The sequence below is a fragment of the Drosophila santomea genome, chromosome 2R (assembly GCF_016746245.2).
Source record: "Drosophila santomea strain STO CAGO 1482 chromosome 2R, Prin_Dsan_1.1, whole genome shotgun sequence".
Lineage (NCBI taxonomy): Eukaryota > Metazoa > Arthropoda > Insecta > Diptera > Drosophilidae > Drosophila > Drosophila santomea.
In genome coordinates this window covers 7,584,447-7,599,267 of record NC_053017.2, presented here as the reverse complement: position 1 = coordinate 7,599,267, position 14,821 = coordinate 7,584,447, and the positions used below count along the sequence as shown (strand labels likewise).

The 14,821-nt window shown below is 43.6% G+C and overlaps 4 protein-coding genes across 11 annotated transcripts in view; 2 read left to right on the top strand and 2 right to left on the bottom strand.

The window, feature by feature from the left end:
- LOC120446767 (tyrosine-protein phosphatase Lar) overlaps positions 1 to 8,578 on the bottom strand; it is a 118,004-nt gene extending 109,426 nt beyond the window's left edge. For 7 of the 8 annotated variants that reach the window (XM_039627906.2, XM_039627910.2, XM_039627904.2 and 4 more), the window contains exon 1: positions 7,775 to 8,038. The gene's annotated coding sequence lies outside the window, so the exon portion shown is untranslated. Of the gene's footprint in view, positions 1 to 7,774; positions 8,039 to 8,187 lie in introns of those variants that run through there. The other variant, XM_039627905.2, reaches the window with a different exon arrangement.
- A 244-nt stretch (positions 8,579 to 8,822) lies between these two features.
- Positions 8,823 to 11,011, bottom strand: LOC120445403 (zinc finger protein weckle). The gene is made up of 3 exons (XM_039625818.2): positions 10,705 to 11,011; positions 9,334 to 10,640; positions 8,823 to 9,270 (listed from the first exon to the last, which is right to left on the bottom strand). Exons 1-3 carry the CDS (start codon positions 10,909 to 10,911, stop codon positions 9,027 to 9,029), a joined length of 1,758 nt encoding a protein of 585 aa, XP_039481752.1. The 5' UTR covers positions 10,912 to 11,011; the 3' UTR covers positions 8,823 to 9,026.
- A 220-nt stretch (positions 11,012 to 11,231) lies between these two features.
- LOC120445405 (proliferating cell nuclear antigen 2) lies at positions 11,232 to 12,469 on the top strand. The gene is made up of 2 exons (XM_039625820.2): positions 11,232 to 11,415; positions 11,724 to 12,469. Exons 1-2 carry the CDS (start codon positions 11,308 to 11,310, stop codon positions 12,381 to 12,383), a joined length of 768 nt encoding a protein of 255 aa, XP_039481754.1. The 5' UTR covers positions 11,232 to 11,307; the 3' UTR covers positions 12,384 to 12,469.
- Positions 12,470 to 12,887: 418 nt separating this feature from the next.
- LOC120445404 (E3 ubiquitin-protein ligase Hakai) lies at positions 12,888 to 14,753 on the top strand. The gene is made up of 3 exons (XM_039625819.2): positions 12,888 to 13,358; positions 13,511 to 14,031; positions 14,098 to 14,753. Exons 1-3 carry the CDS (start codon positions 13,001 to 13,003, stop codon positions 14,590 to 14,592), a joined length of 1,374 nt encoding a protein of 457 aa, XP_039481753.1. The 5' UTR covers positions 12,888 to 13,000; the 3' UTR covers positions 14,593 to 14,753.
- The last annotated feature ends 68 nt before the right edge of the window (positions 14,754 to 14,821 follow it).

Sequence of the window (14,821 nt, the reverse complement as noted above, 5' to 3'; positions counted from 1 at the left end):
AATACTCAAATTTCTTCTATTCAAAAACTTTATAGTTTCAGAAGTGTAGTTGTACATGGCAGAATAAACAAAATTATTTAATACAAAACTAGATTCATCATTAAATATAATCATAAAACGGTAAATTCCCATGGCAGTTTACTAGAAATACGATAGTCCATCCAGCAAACCCACAATTATAAGCCCCCAAATCATCAAACATAATTATGAGAGTCGTTTCGTTTCGACCCGGTTGAACGTGGAACTTCCAAAACTCCAACAAACACAAGGAAATTTATACATAATACGTATACTAAGACAACAGAACAATTTAACGCTTTAATGATAATGATGTATGAACAAGGGAAGGACAACAAACAGAGGGGAAAGTTGCACGTGTGTTGGCCAAGTTATGAACGGAATTTTCGTCGGCGTCCGCGGGGAATTGCGATGAAGAAGAGGTGAACCATCGCTTAACAAGCTAATGTGCTTTTAATGGTTTCGCTGGTTCCGCTTTTTCTGGCCTCCCGCCTGATTATGCCATTTGGGCGGGTGGCGGACGGGGAAGGGGGTTGCCAAGAAATACAAGTAAAATATACAAATAATTAAAATTAATTATCTTGCAATTAGTTTACGATTTACTCATTAAGCTAAAGGTTGAAACGTGGCGGACGGTGCCCGGAAAAGTATGCTACGCCTTTGTTTGCCTTGCTTACTCTCTCTCTCACTCTCTCCCTCTCGTACACACACACCCACACGCACACACTCATAAACACTCTGGCAGGATACAATGGATGTATGAAGGATAATGGCTATGACAATATAATTATGAAATTAGTGCTCTAACATTTCAATTGAGTTGTTTATTTGATTTATGTGCAATTGCACAAGCAAATGGAATATGACGCCCACTTAGCATGCGCCCAAACACACACACACACACACACAAACAAACACACACACGCAGCCGCACATACACAGAAACACACGACTGATGACATTTATTGCGCATACGACATGTTGACTCTGACATTTATACTCAGCAGGAGCTGGCCTGCCTTTTATTGACATTTAACACACTCCCCATCATCCAAACTCGCTTTTCTTTTTGCGCCCATGATTTACGAGTCAACTCTTGAATTAACCGATAGGTTAAAAGCACTAAATTGCTCAATCCTCACCCTGCCCGGTTTGTAATTTAAACGTGTTCCCGACCCCACAAGCCGTGGTTCTGGTTGGCCCTGCCCTGCTTAGTAAAGTACTTAACCGTCTGCTTATTATTAAAAGGCAAAGCTTAAGTGGCAAAGTCAAGCTAATTGAATTAGCCCGGCCAAAACCCCGTTGCTCGTGGTGCGTAAAAAAAGGCATCAGCAGCCAAACCCAACAGCAATAACAACGTCGTTGAAAAGGCAACAAGAAACGCTAATGTTGATAAAGTGCCGCGAACTCAAAAAGATTTTACAATATTTTTGACAAAAAACAGAAAACGTTGACTGGAGACGACGCGAGAGTGTCTGGCTTATGTGGACTCCAAAATGTCCTTACCTAAGTGGAAAACCATTTTTCCATCGAAAAAAATAATTAAATTTTAGATTTCTGTTTGATTAGTTTTTAAGTACTAAGCTAATGTACTGTATAAATAAAATATGGTGTTAAATTATAAAAGAAACTTTAATAAATAACTTTAAAGTGTATAATTGCTTTTCGTTATCAAAAAAAATGAGAAGTGTAAAATACTCATCATCGTGGTCAATCTCAGCCTAACCTCTGTCAGTCGGGACGCCTTGGAGCGATACTCACGTAGCACCTTGTGCCAATAGCATTAAAAAGGGTTTTTAGCGCATTGGAGTCCTGGCCCAACTCGGCTATCGGTTTACGCGCTATGCTGCGTTAAGTGCATTTTGAATATTTAATGTTGAACGCGCTTGCCAAGATGAAAGGGGCTAGTTGGGAAAAGGGACTCCACGAAGTCTCCGTCTCGGTCTCCAGCTTCTGGACTCCCTGTTGCCGGCGAGTTGCCGGCGAGACCCTGATTAATTCGCTTTATTAAAAAACCATACGCCGAGAAATGCGTAATACTTTTTAGCACTTGGCCGGGACGCGCAGCTGCTCCTCTCGGCAGTAACAACAAACAAGGCAAAATAATCAACACAAATTACACGTCGAGCATAAATATTCCCTCACAATCTGGGGCGAAAAAGGAGTAAGGGATTTACATCGGGGAATGAAGCACTGCTGAGGGTGAAGGATATCTACCCGTGGCCAATTAATTTTTAATTTACGCTAAGCATTGCAATTTTTGAAAATTAAGCAGGGCAGTTTTAGTCAAGTGGGCACCGAGATTTGCCTAGGTTTGCTGCTTATTCTCTATGAACAATCAGAGGGCATCACGGGAATACTAAGCCCAAGAGACAAACCCTGCTTATAGCGTCTTTGATTTAATTTAAGCATATAGATCATATCATATCATATAGATCGGCTTTGGAATAATATATGGTACCCCCTAAACCAAACCGAACAATCGCTTCAGGAAAAAAAACCGGCGCATAAAATAGTCGAGCCCACAGGCTGCACTTGTACTACACATTTTCCTTAAGCTTGCGGTTTCTTTTTCATGATTTGCAAAAGTGCCAACAGCAGTGTAAAGGATTTTAGACCAAGCCAAGGGATTAATAAAAGGATTACGCAGCGGAAAATGCCAGCTGTGATGCTTCGAGAGTTGGCAATGCTTATGCGGATGCGGATGAAGAGGAGGAAGTTGAGGTAGTTGAGGGCGTACGGAGATCGTCCTGCTGCTGCTGATGGAAATTTGTAGCAACACTCGACTAGGATAACGATATGTGGGGTGTGGGTGAGGTGGAGAGTGTGGGTTGGAGTGGAAGTGGACGAAGTGTGCAGAGTCCTCGCTATCTTTACGTGTGGGAGGCACTTGCAGCAGGCTAATTGCGATTCGGTTCGCCTTGGCTGCACCAGCATCAATGGGCCTTCGCCTGCTTTTACCACAAGCAGCAGTTTTTCGGTGGCCGGCTTGGCGTCTGCGGGTTTTGTATGAAATGGTATGTCTGCCTCGAATATATGGCCGGTCATATATTTAAAATAATCCATTCGATATCTGTTTTAATACTTCAAATTTATAGCACTTGCCCGAACGAAGCAACAGCAGCAGGAGCAGCGCCATCAGCTACCAGCTACAATTGCAACAAACAACTCTCTGTGTCATTTTGAAGGGCTTTTAGCTTGGTATTTTATTGCTTAAAGGATGCGTCTGCCCATCAAAATGCGAGGGATGGTATCAAAAAAACAAACTCAAAACTTAACGGGTTTGTTGTGCAAGTGCTTGGTTTGGTGCGTTTTGAAACATTTTTGAGAGCAATTCAAAAGGTTCAAGAGTGCTTTACCCCTAAGTATTTTAAACAAGTGTTGTTTGTCAATGCTATTTTAATTTTGGTAAAAAAATAGGCATTCAAGTAGAACAGTTTTCGGATCCACCCTCGCTCCACATTCGTACATATGTCATTTGTTATTTTTATGCCCATTTTAATAATGACATTTGTCTCGGTTTTCGCTACGGTTGCCTTCTTATGTTCGCTCTCCATTTTTTTATGGATAATGCTCGAGCGCTGATTTGCTTACAATTGACATAAACGACCATCGCTTGAGTTATGTCATAACTCAGTCGGGTTTACCGCACTCCCTCACATCCAGAATAAACCATATACCATATAGCAAATGGCATATGGCAGTGCAGATAAGCCGCACTCAATCAGCATAAAAGTGTGCTGTGTGAAAATCATCGGGGAGACAGGAGCATCGAGAACCGGAGGGGTGGAGGAGGGGAGGAGCTCGAGCCGCCGTTAATCAAGGAGGCAACATCTGGGGGATATAGAACAAAGTCAGAGCAAATCTAAATTGGGACTCTCCCAACACGCACGCATTTAATTAAAGTAAAAGCTTTGCCTTTCTACTCATTTTCCCTGGGCTGCTTATTTTTCAGTTAGTGCGAAATGCAAATGCGAAAAAAAAATTGCAAAAAATGTGACCGTCAAGGGATGCAATGTCTGTCTGATTCTTCAGTTTCTGTTGCACCGGGTAATAACGTGCAATTTATATGCGTGCCACTAGGTTCTTTCTATTCCACGTTCTTTCTATTCCACTGAAGCCTCTGCGAAGTGAGGCACTCAAAGGATTTCCAAAAGGGGAATGTGCACTTTTAACTCATTCACTAAATTCGCAGCTGAGTGAGTATAAAACCATTTTAATACAATTTGGCAGCAGCAAAGGGGAAATTCGGCGCATTCATTCGGTACGGTGTGCTTTATGGCAAAAATAAATACTTAGGGGTGGAAAACTAAGGATGTATAACAGATATTCATTCATGTTCACTCCTCAATTCATACATGTATACAACATGAATTTATGGAATTTTTGCTTTAGCTTTATGGCAGAAATAAATACTTAGGGGTGGAAAACTAAGGATGTATAACAGATGTTCTCAATTCATACATGTATACAACATGGATTTATGGTATTTTTGTCTAGCTTATAGTTCATGTTCAAAAATCACTAATATGAAACATAAAACAACTAAGTGTTATATGTATATAATTAAAACTATAATATTTGCTGTATGTATAAAAGTTTATGGTTTCTTTATAAAAACTTTTAAAACACTTTGGTAAACATAACAGGTGCCTTTCAGTATTATATATAATTACAACAACATTTTCGACTGTACGTATAATTTATAGTTTATTTATAGAAATTTTAAAAAATCAATGGTGAATAAATGAATAAGTGCTTTTCAACAACAGCCTACAATTTGGTGAAAAGCTCTTTTTTAAAGTCTGGTTTGAAAACTCTACACACATTGATCTAAAAGCTTTCTAAGAAACTTTAATTCTAAAAGGAAATTGCAAGCTTTTATAGTACTGTTAAAACCTATAATGTTAAAGGATATTATAATATAACATCGCAAAATAAAATGTTACGTGTCTCATTGGAAATGTACAAGTAAGCTAAAAAAAGGGATTTGAGTTCTTACAGTAGATTGTGCTAGAATTTAACGAATATTTTTTAATCTAAGAGTACTGCGTGTGGTTAAAGCAAATTGAATTACCAGAAATTAAATTATTTACCTCACCAGTAACTCAGGTTGATCAAACTGCTGCAATGCATTTAACAAATGCAAATAGCTTCATATTTTTTAAGTAAACCATTTTTCCACCTGCACAAGCCTATGACACAAAGTTGGACAAAGCTTATCAATGAGTGAATGAAGGTCCTTAGCTTGCGTATGCGAAGTGGATTATACTTCAGCGCTTTGCGTAGGCGCTACTCAAGAAGCCAAATAAGCCAGCCAAGGCGCAGCACATAGATAACAAAATAAAATTGATAAACGGCCAAGATAAAAAGCTAGTTGGCCGCGTTTGAGAGAGTTATTTCCATTTTATGAGTGTTGATATGGGGGAAGTCAACTTTTATTGGATCGCCAACTGAGCAGTTGACAAGAATAAAAAACACTCGATTTAGATAAAATGCTTTATGCAGATGTGAGAATGAGATATGATCTAGGGTCTTAGTAAATATTACGTTTAATCAGCGAAAAGCAAAAATTATTAAAATATATTTTATTCCATATATAAATTCCATAAACCCATTGCCTGACCCAATTAGATAAGTGCTGAATTTTTATTTTAAAATGTATGATAATAGATAAGTAGGGTATCGGTACAATTCGCTAACAAAGTTGTCATTTATCATCCATTTTCTGTAGAAGGTTAGAGTATCAGTATCTTGTTTTGCAAAGCAGGAGAAATTCAAAAATATAGATGAGCCTTAACAAGTGAAAGTGTACATCTTCCTTAATTTCGCCCATTAATCTGCATTCAATGAAAATGTGTAGAACAGAATTCCAGAAAGCGATAGCGTTAAATTGAAGAGAACTAATTTTAAACAAAACCAAACTGGCCCTTCTGATCCTGATCTTGGCTTCAGATAAGTTTAAAATTCGCAATTTATTTGTAAGGCTGCGAACCGTATGGGAAACCACTGAAATCAATTGGCATCCACCCCCGCGAAGCGAGGATTTAAGGATGCCTACCCTGGTTAATGGAGCTGAAGCAACCCCGAAACGGAAAACTGCAAACTTTTCCAAGGGGAATGCATCCCGGCTTCAGCCAGCCAGTTTCCACACTGGGGTGTATCGGGTGTCGTGTGTATTCAGCTAAAACATCTAATTAAGATTCCGCCTTCGCCAAATAGAAAAGAAAAGTCATTTGAGCGAGAGGAAATGAGCGTTTTCAGAGTCCGGCCGAGGAAAGTAGAAAATGAAATAGCGAACCTATTGATAACCGGAAAACTGGAGAATCTTGCTCCGCTTTTCCGCAGGGCAAAACAATTTCAATAAGGAAATTCTTACTTTGACAAGCAGTTTGGCCCCATAATTGCCAACTAATGGGGCTGGCGGGCGAGTTTTTAATTTCGACCCGCCTTAAATGAGTTTGGCTCTGGATAGAAAGAGACATTTTAAGAACTTGCCACAGATACTCGTAAATGGCGACAGTAGCAACAGCCTGGCAAAGTTCTTTCGGCAATTAACTTGCCACATATTAAATGATAAAAAGAGGGCAGTCGCACAAAAAACAAAGTGCGAGTTGGAATCTTCCTGGGGTGGCAAATACAAGGAGCCCAAACTCGGGACAAGAAGGACAATGAAGTTGGAGGCACAAAGACAAAGCAAAGGCCACAGGCGGCGTTCAGAGGTTGCAGTTGCAATTTGGGTCAAGCCAACAAGATAATGCGGTTCGCGGCTTCTATCTACTTTTTTCTGCCGCCCAAAGTTTTGTTTGCATCTTCCACTTCGCAAGGAGCCCGCGTTTTAATTCCAACTTTTGGTCAGAATTTTCGGTAGTGAATTTAACATGAGTTTTAGTTTAGCCAACTTTAACTTGATTCCCAAGAATTAAGCATTAGCAATGATGTTTTGAGTTTTAATTTTGTTTTCCAATAAACTTTTACAAGTCGAGTTTATGTAAAAAAGGTTTAAATGAACTACAAGTACGTTTATTACTATTGCTTAGGCAATAATTTAACTCTTTCAATCATTATGACTTAGAACCAGATAATACAATTTTACCAATTTGAAAGGACTTTTGAAAATTTGATTTATGTATTATAGTAAAGTCAATGCTCTTTGGAAGATATTTTTTATTGGATTTTATAGACAAAACTGACACATTTTTGGGGGCGAGCATCAAAAAAGGATTAAGTTGGAAAACGAAAGATTGTGCCTAACCGTTTTCTAAAATGAGTATGAAAAGTAAGTATTTTCTTAAAGTATATAACTTGGACAATGTTAGGAACTCGGTTCCTTATCTTTTTAGACCCCGATCCTGGGCATTCTGATTTACACAATCACAACCCATTTGATTTGGTAGATCGCCGAATAAAGAAATAATCGGCAGGCAAAACCGGACCACTGGACTGATTTTGGAAGGCACATTGCACTGTTGCGTCGGATTACAGGCACTAAGCACATTTTGGTGGCGACTCTGGGACTTTGCCTCCGTCTCCGATGGCAAACTTCGAGTCCGCCCACGCGACTGTTTTCATTGGACTGGTTTGGTTTGGCTTGGTTTATGAACAACAATTGCGAGAAGCACAAGATTTCCATGCTGCTGGGTGTTCGGTTTTGGGTTTTGGGTTTCGAGCACACATGGTACACATGTTACACATTTTCATCGATTCAGAGCCATGGCTTTAGTATGTGGCGGAGTAATTAATGGCAAAAACTTACAACAGAATCGATTTTTTATTCACACGAACACTCGCACACACACACATGCAACTGGCGCGTAGTGTGCGTAAAAAACAAGTGGGAAAACGCCGACAAAAACTCTCAAAAAACAAGGGGCGATTCGAGAACGGTCACTTTGCGGGTACCTTGAAAACCGATAGTACCACTTTGCACCACTAATACGAGCTCAAAATGTAGGAAAACATTTATTTTTGGGTAATTTCGCGCAGCCAAAGCGATTTGGTGTTGTTCTTTCGAGTGGTTCGCGAGCGAACTGATTCCGAAAACCCAAAACCAGGGATGAGCTGGAACAGAAACAGCTGTGGAGTCGAGAGCCAGGGCTGCACTGGCACATTTCACTTAAACTTTATTTTAGTAAGGTTGGATAATTGTTTATAAACTTGTTTACTTACACTTTCTATTTTTTATTTGATCTGTGTTAGATTCTTGTGTCAGCTGCTTCCTTCTCTTTTGTTTTTCTACCCTTCTCCCTACTAATTTCACTAAATTTTTAATTGAAATACTATTCTTTCGGAAAGCATTCAGTTTTCAAGCAATCCTTTACACTTCGAAGCCCAGTTAGGTTTTTTGTTAAGTGCAACTTATCGGACGTTTTGGGGCATTTAGTGCACTTTGTTTTTATTAAGGGATAAATCGATTTTTTTGATTTTTCGCTCACACGTCGGAGTAAAGTGCGCCTCACACTTTTCCCACACTTTGTTTACTGCCCAATTTGGACATTTTTGATTCAGGGAATATTTGATTAGGTTTTTCACACATCCTTAACGTTTCAATTCACTGGTTTTCGGCAAAAGTTTTTTTCAAGAGCAGGACACGAGAAGGCGCACGCTGTCAACTGAACTAAATTCCTTTATACCAGGACGGGATTCAAATGGGGGTGACTTGCCATCGCCTAAGATTCCGACTCCGGACCCCACAGCACATGCGCCAGCCACGGATACGTTTAAATCCACTTTCCCGCTCGCTCAGTGGAGTTATTTCAGAACCGTAAACACTTTAGGGCCAATAAAATATGTCCAAAAGAAAATTAATTGCTCATAAGCAAAATATTTAATTTCTCGTAGAAGCTCTCTTTCTAATTACATTATCAGATACGATAAAGTAATAATTAGGCCAGCCTACGCATTTCGTAGTTTCCAAAACAATTAACTATATCTTTAAATTTGAAAACAAAACTTGTGCTTATTCGCCAATAACACTTATGGTTGGGATACTCCGTAACTCGAGTAGATCAGCGATAGTCAATCATGATATGGTTATAAATATTATCTAACGTGGGTATAGCCGCAGATGGGGGATCGGCTTGGGCGACGCTTTCCCCTCCGGGATCAGGCGCTAGTTCAGGCTGAGCATCTTGGGTGGAGGCGGGTTTCGAAGCTAGATTATCTTTGACGGTTGGCCTTGGCTTTTTCCCGAAAGCGAAGCAGCCGCTCTGTTTAGTGGCCACCGGCGACAGGTTGTCCTTGTTTTTGGTGCTACAAACGAAATTGGAAAATCATTAGAAGCTCTCATTAAATGTACTGTTTTAGTCAACCTACAACGCCTTGAGTGCCTCCAGCTTGGGTATATTTCTGTTGTGCGACTTTCCGCCTCCCGCTGCCTCCTGGGCAGCCAGTTCCTCGGGATGCGACTTCTTCTTGTGCGTGCGGCAGTTAGAGCCGTTGGCAAAGGTGCGGTCACAAAAGTCGCAGGAGTACGGCTTGAGTCCTGTATGCAGGATTAGGTGATTCTTCAGCGCCTTGGCTCGCTTGAACTCACGGCCGCAATAGTCGCACTTATGCTGCATCTGATCCGTGTGCACCAGCCGGTGGCGATTTAAAGTGGTCCGCGAATTTAGCTGCATGCCGCACTCTGGGCAGATGTACTTGTGCGGATCATGCGTCTCTTTGTGGTGTTTTAGACGATTGGCCGACTTAAAGCACTTTTTGCACACCTCGCACTCGAAAGGGGCATAGTCTGTGTGCTTCAGAACGTGCTCCTTGAGGGCGCTCATCGAGTGCACACCCACGCCGCACTGTTCGCAAATCACCGGCCTCGGCCGCTCATCCAGGTGCATGTACTGTTCGTGCTGCTGGGCTGATGCACTGGTGGCGAATTTCTTGTCGCAACTAGTGCAGGCGTACTGCTTCCGATTGGGCAGGGGCACATGACATTTCATGTGCCTTTCAAGCTGGTAATGCAGGCGAAACTTCTTGAGGCAATCAGGGCATTGCAGCTGCTCGGTTGAGGGCTCAGTCTGACCATGATCCTGTCGCAAGTGACGCTTCAGGGTTTTAGACGTGGCGTAGCTTCGCAAACACTCACTGCACTGGTGTCTTTTTTCAGAGTCTGCTGAATCCTGTCCAGCTTTTTGTTGACCCGGCGAGGAGTCGCCCAAGCTGCCCGCGGAAGATTTATCCTCCTGAATTCCATAGACATCACACAGGTTCATAAGCACGCCATCTTCATCCGCTTCGTAGTCGGCATCCCGCTCATCTGGTTCCTCCTGTTCTTGCTCCTCTGTCGGCAGGATCTGCTCCTGATCTATATTTTCCTGCTTTTCCTCTGGCGTTAGTGGGTTTTCCAGCTCGTAGTAAGTCGACTCCTCTGGCAGAAATTCAAGCTGTTCATCCAACAACTTCGGCTTTTTATCCACATAGTGAACCTCAGTCAGCGTCTCCTCTTCGACCAATCCAAATTTCGACCTGAGTTCCTGGAGATTTGGGCTATCGTGGCTGGGCGTGCTTTGCAGGATGCAGTAAAGCTTCTGGACGCGGGTAATCCGTTCCGAGAAATTCACCAGCGAGGTGACCAGCGACAGGCACTCACTGCATATCGTCTCCGGCAACTCTTCGCCTCGAGTTATCTTATAGAGCAAGCAAATGAAACTGGTTAGCTTGTGAGTCCAAGGAGCCACGAGGCGCACTCACATTCACCCAAAAGTACTTGCCAATGGCGGTGGCCAGTTCCATAGAGGATGCCTCGCCGGAATCTTCGTTCTTAAGGAACACATTCATGTTGCCTTGCATGTCGTCCTTGGCGCAAAGGCGACACCACTGTCGCCAGTCGCTGCTCGGATTTCTATCGGCATGGGGAGCCGCTTGAGCAGCGTGTTCCTCCACCTGGGCGGCAGCCATCGCGGAGCTCAGCAATTAGTTATAAATAAATGCCATTGCAGCGTAAACATATTGGACGATGACTGGATCTGCAACTGGAACTTGTTGAATTGAGTCCGTGAGAACCGGAACCAGCGTTGCAGAAGCTGCCAGATCACCCGGGTGCTCAATTAAACTGAGTTACTTAAAATAAAAGCCGATTACCATCGTGTTTCAAATCGAATTGTAAAATGTATTTGCACTAATTGTATAGATATCAACATAATTTAAATTCGCTTTAGGAATAGCCTAATAGGCCAAATTACAAGGTTTTGCGGCAATCTGGCATCTCTCCGCTTAAAGCAAAACAGCTGACTAGTTTCATTTTGTTTGTGAATTGTGAAATTAACGGGACTCTGCGCTTGTTAATTTTTAAAAATGCTGGAGGCGCGATTAAGTCAGACTTTGCTGCTGAAGAAGATCATCGATGCGCTGAAGGAAATCATCGCTCAGGGAACATTGGACTGCAGTGACTCTGGCCTGCAGGTGATGAGAAGAAACCACAATGGTTCAGTATTTCTTGAACGGAATCGTGTTAAACTGGTCCAATAGGTTTTAGCTTTCCAGTAAACAAAAAATAATTCTTCGGGCCTTTTTATTAAAATAATAATATTTTAACTACATACATATGTATAATTCAGGTTAGCGGTCGTTATGGGAAGTGATTAAAAATGTAGAGAATAACTATGTATGTGTTTTGAAAAGAAATTATGACTTGTAAGGATTGAAGCTTTTGTGGGGCAGCTTGTAAGGTGTCTTAAAGCGTAAACTAACCACGTAACTCTAATTTTCAGCTCCAATCAATGGACAACTCCCACGTTTCGCTGGTGGCCCTAACCCTCCAATCGGATTGTTTTGAAAAGTTCCGCTGCGATCGCAATGTCTCCCTGGGATTGGATCTGAAATCCCTGGGCAAGGTACTTAAGTGCGCCAATAGCGACGATGCGGTCACCATAAAGGCCGTTGACAAACCGGACAAGATTACGCTCAGCTTCGAGTCCGATGGCAAAGAACGCACGGCGGACTACGAGCTAAGGCTCTTGAATCTTGACGAGGACCACCTGGGGATTCCGGAAACGGACTACTCCTGCGTCATACAGTTGCCGTCGACGGAGTTCGCCCGCATTTGCCGGGACATGAGCATGTTCGACGAGTCCCTGACGATCGCCTGCTCCAAACAGGCCATCAAGTTCTCGGCCAATGGAGATCTGGGCTCGGCCAACATCCAGCTAAGTGAGGGCACAAAAATGGATGTGAGCATTGAGGTGCAGGAACCCCTGACCCAGTCCTTCGCGGGTCGCTACCTGAACACCTTCACAAAAGCCACTCCTCTCGCGGATCGCGTCAAGATCTGCCTGTCCGCCGAGGTGCCTCTCCTGGTGGAGTATCCCATTGAGGATTACGGCTTCATTCGATACTATCTCGCACCCAAAGTGGATGACCCCGATTCCTAGCTGCACACACTTTCCACCGCATCTAAGAACATAACGATACATTTTTTTTACACTATTATAGGTCGTAAAATATAAAAAATCGTATTTTTAAAGCTCAATTTAAAAATATAAATAAAATAAAATAGTAATATTAAAAGCTATTAAAACTAAAAGCCACATTTTATAAATCAAAAAATTTTTATAAATTATGTTCGATTATGCATCTTAATAATACTTAAAGTAGCTTTTACATACTTTTACTGATTTAAGTTTTAAGGCTCGGATTAAAAAAAAAAACATTTTTCAGTTTTTGATGTTTGATACACACACAATTGGAGAATAGCTTATCATTAAAAATAAAATTGTTTTACGCCATCTATTAAACTCAATAATGCTAAATAATCATTTAAAAACGGAAAAAACAAGAAACAAAAAAAATATTGTATTTAAAACCGACCTGCGTTGCCGGACCGTTCAGTGCCAGTGTAATTGGGTAATTGGGCGCAGTTATGGTCACCCTAAAACCGTGCATATCTTCGCGAATCGCTGACAACCCTGCCCAGGCGCAAATGCAGAGCTAAACAAAAACCGAAAAACCTAAAAACCGGCACAAAAACCAAGGCTATTACCACTGAACCATGGACACAGAGGAAGTGAAGCGCGGCCGCGGCCGAGGGCGAGGTACCAGGGCTCGCGGGCGTGGACGTGGCCGAGGACGCGGTCGTGGCAAAAAAATCGACGACAGCAGCATCGCCGACGCCGCAGCCCTGGCGGCCAGTAGCTGTGCAGCCCTGGAGGATAGTCCTGGACGACTGGACCCCTCCGAGGATTCGGTCATGCAAGAGCTGGAAAAGGAGGGCGATATGGAAACGGTCACCGCGCTGGAGGATCCGCTGCACCACGCACCAGCAGGAGCCGTCAGCGAGGACATGCCTCCAGCGACGCCAAAGCCACCGGTCCTGCAGCAAGTGGCACCGCCCGTGTTGAGCCAAACAAGTGAGTCTAACCAGTATTTCCGCATAGAAATGGTTGGCCCAAGATGGGTAATCTGCTATGCTTGCGCAGTATTCATTTATCTTTGCTTAACCGATTTCGTGGAATCCAAACATACCTGTCGCATATTACAAAGCAATCTCTCGCCCGAGCAGTTGACATGGAGGCGGACATATCGCAGCTGGAGGCGCCCACTTTCACCACGCTATCGCGCGGACCTCCGGAGCCGATGCTGCGCCTTAAGTGGAATCACAAGGTGAGCCTGATCGGCGAGAAGGTGCTTAACCCGATGATCCACTGCTGCGATCAGTGCGACAAGCCGATCCTCGTCTACGGCCGCATGATTCCCTGCAAGCACGTCTTTTGCCTCAAGTGCGCCCGTGCTGAGCCCATCAAGAGCTGTCCCCGGTGTACGGACAAGGTACTCCGCGTGGAGCAAAGTGGCCTGGGCACCGTGTTCATGTGCACGCACGGCGGCAGTCGCTACGGCAGCTCCGGTTGCCGGAGAACCTACCTATCGCAACGAGATCTGCAGGCGCACATCAATCACAGACATGTGGCGCCGCAGCCGCCACCGTTGCAACCACAGCCGCAACTGTCAGCCATGGTGGAGCAGGCAAAAATGACGGATCTGGGCGGCGTCGGTCTGGGCCTGGAGTTGCACAAGCAGCGCAAGGCGAGTGGTAGCTATGGCTCCTAAACTAAGCTGTCCTGTCTATAAAAACCCGATTGCCCCTTGCAGCTCTCCGAGTCGTCTGTCCCCATATCCGTTTCCGCCTCCATTGCCCGTCCCGTCCTGTCGCGGCTGCCACTGGTCGGCGGTGTCGGGGGCATCGGTAACATTCCGCCACCAGGATCCGCTGCCGCCGCCCAAAACGCCATCCATTGCGGCCACTCGACGCTCACGCTGGCCAATTTGGCCAGGATCAACAATGCCAATGCGCAGGACTGTCACCAGGGCAAGGCCACGCTGCACCACACGCTCAAGAAGGGCACGCCTCACCTGTCCGAGTCGGTGGCGGATGCCTCCTACTACAGCAGCGTGCTCGCCTCCTTCGGCAGCGCGGCCGGCAATCCGGGATCTGGGCCACTGGGCGGCGTGGCAGCAGTCGCACAGCCTTCCAATCCAAATGCCAGCCATCCCGCTGGTGTCCCAGGTGCCCTGATTGGAGGTTCCGCCGAAACGCCAACTGGTGGCTCGAGTGGCAACTGGCAGCAGTCGCAATATTACAGATAAGGGACGCAAAGCGAGGGGCTAGAAACCAGGGTAGATGATTTGTACGCAGGCACGGCTTTTAATTAAGTGAACAAATGTATGTTAAGGTGAAAACTATTAAAGATATTTTACGGGGTTAGGCCAACCCGAACTTTAAAATAAATGCTACTCCGATTTTAAAACTATGTGTTTCACAGAAGGGTTACCTTTGCCAATCATTTGAATTTCTTCAGTACTTTCTATAGAACAT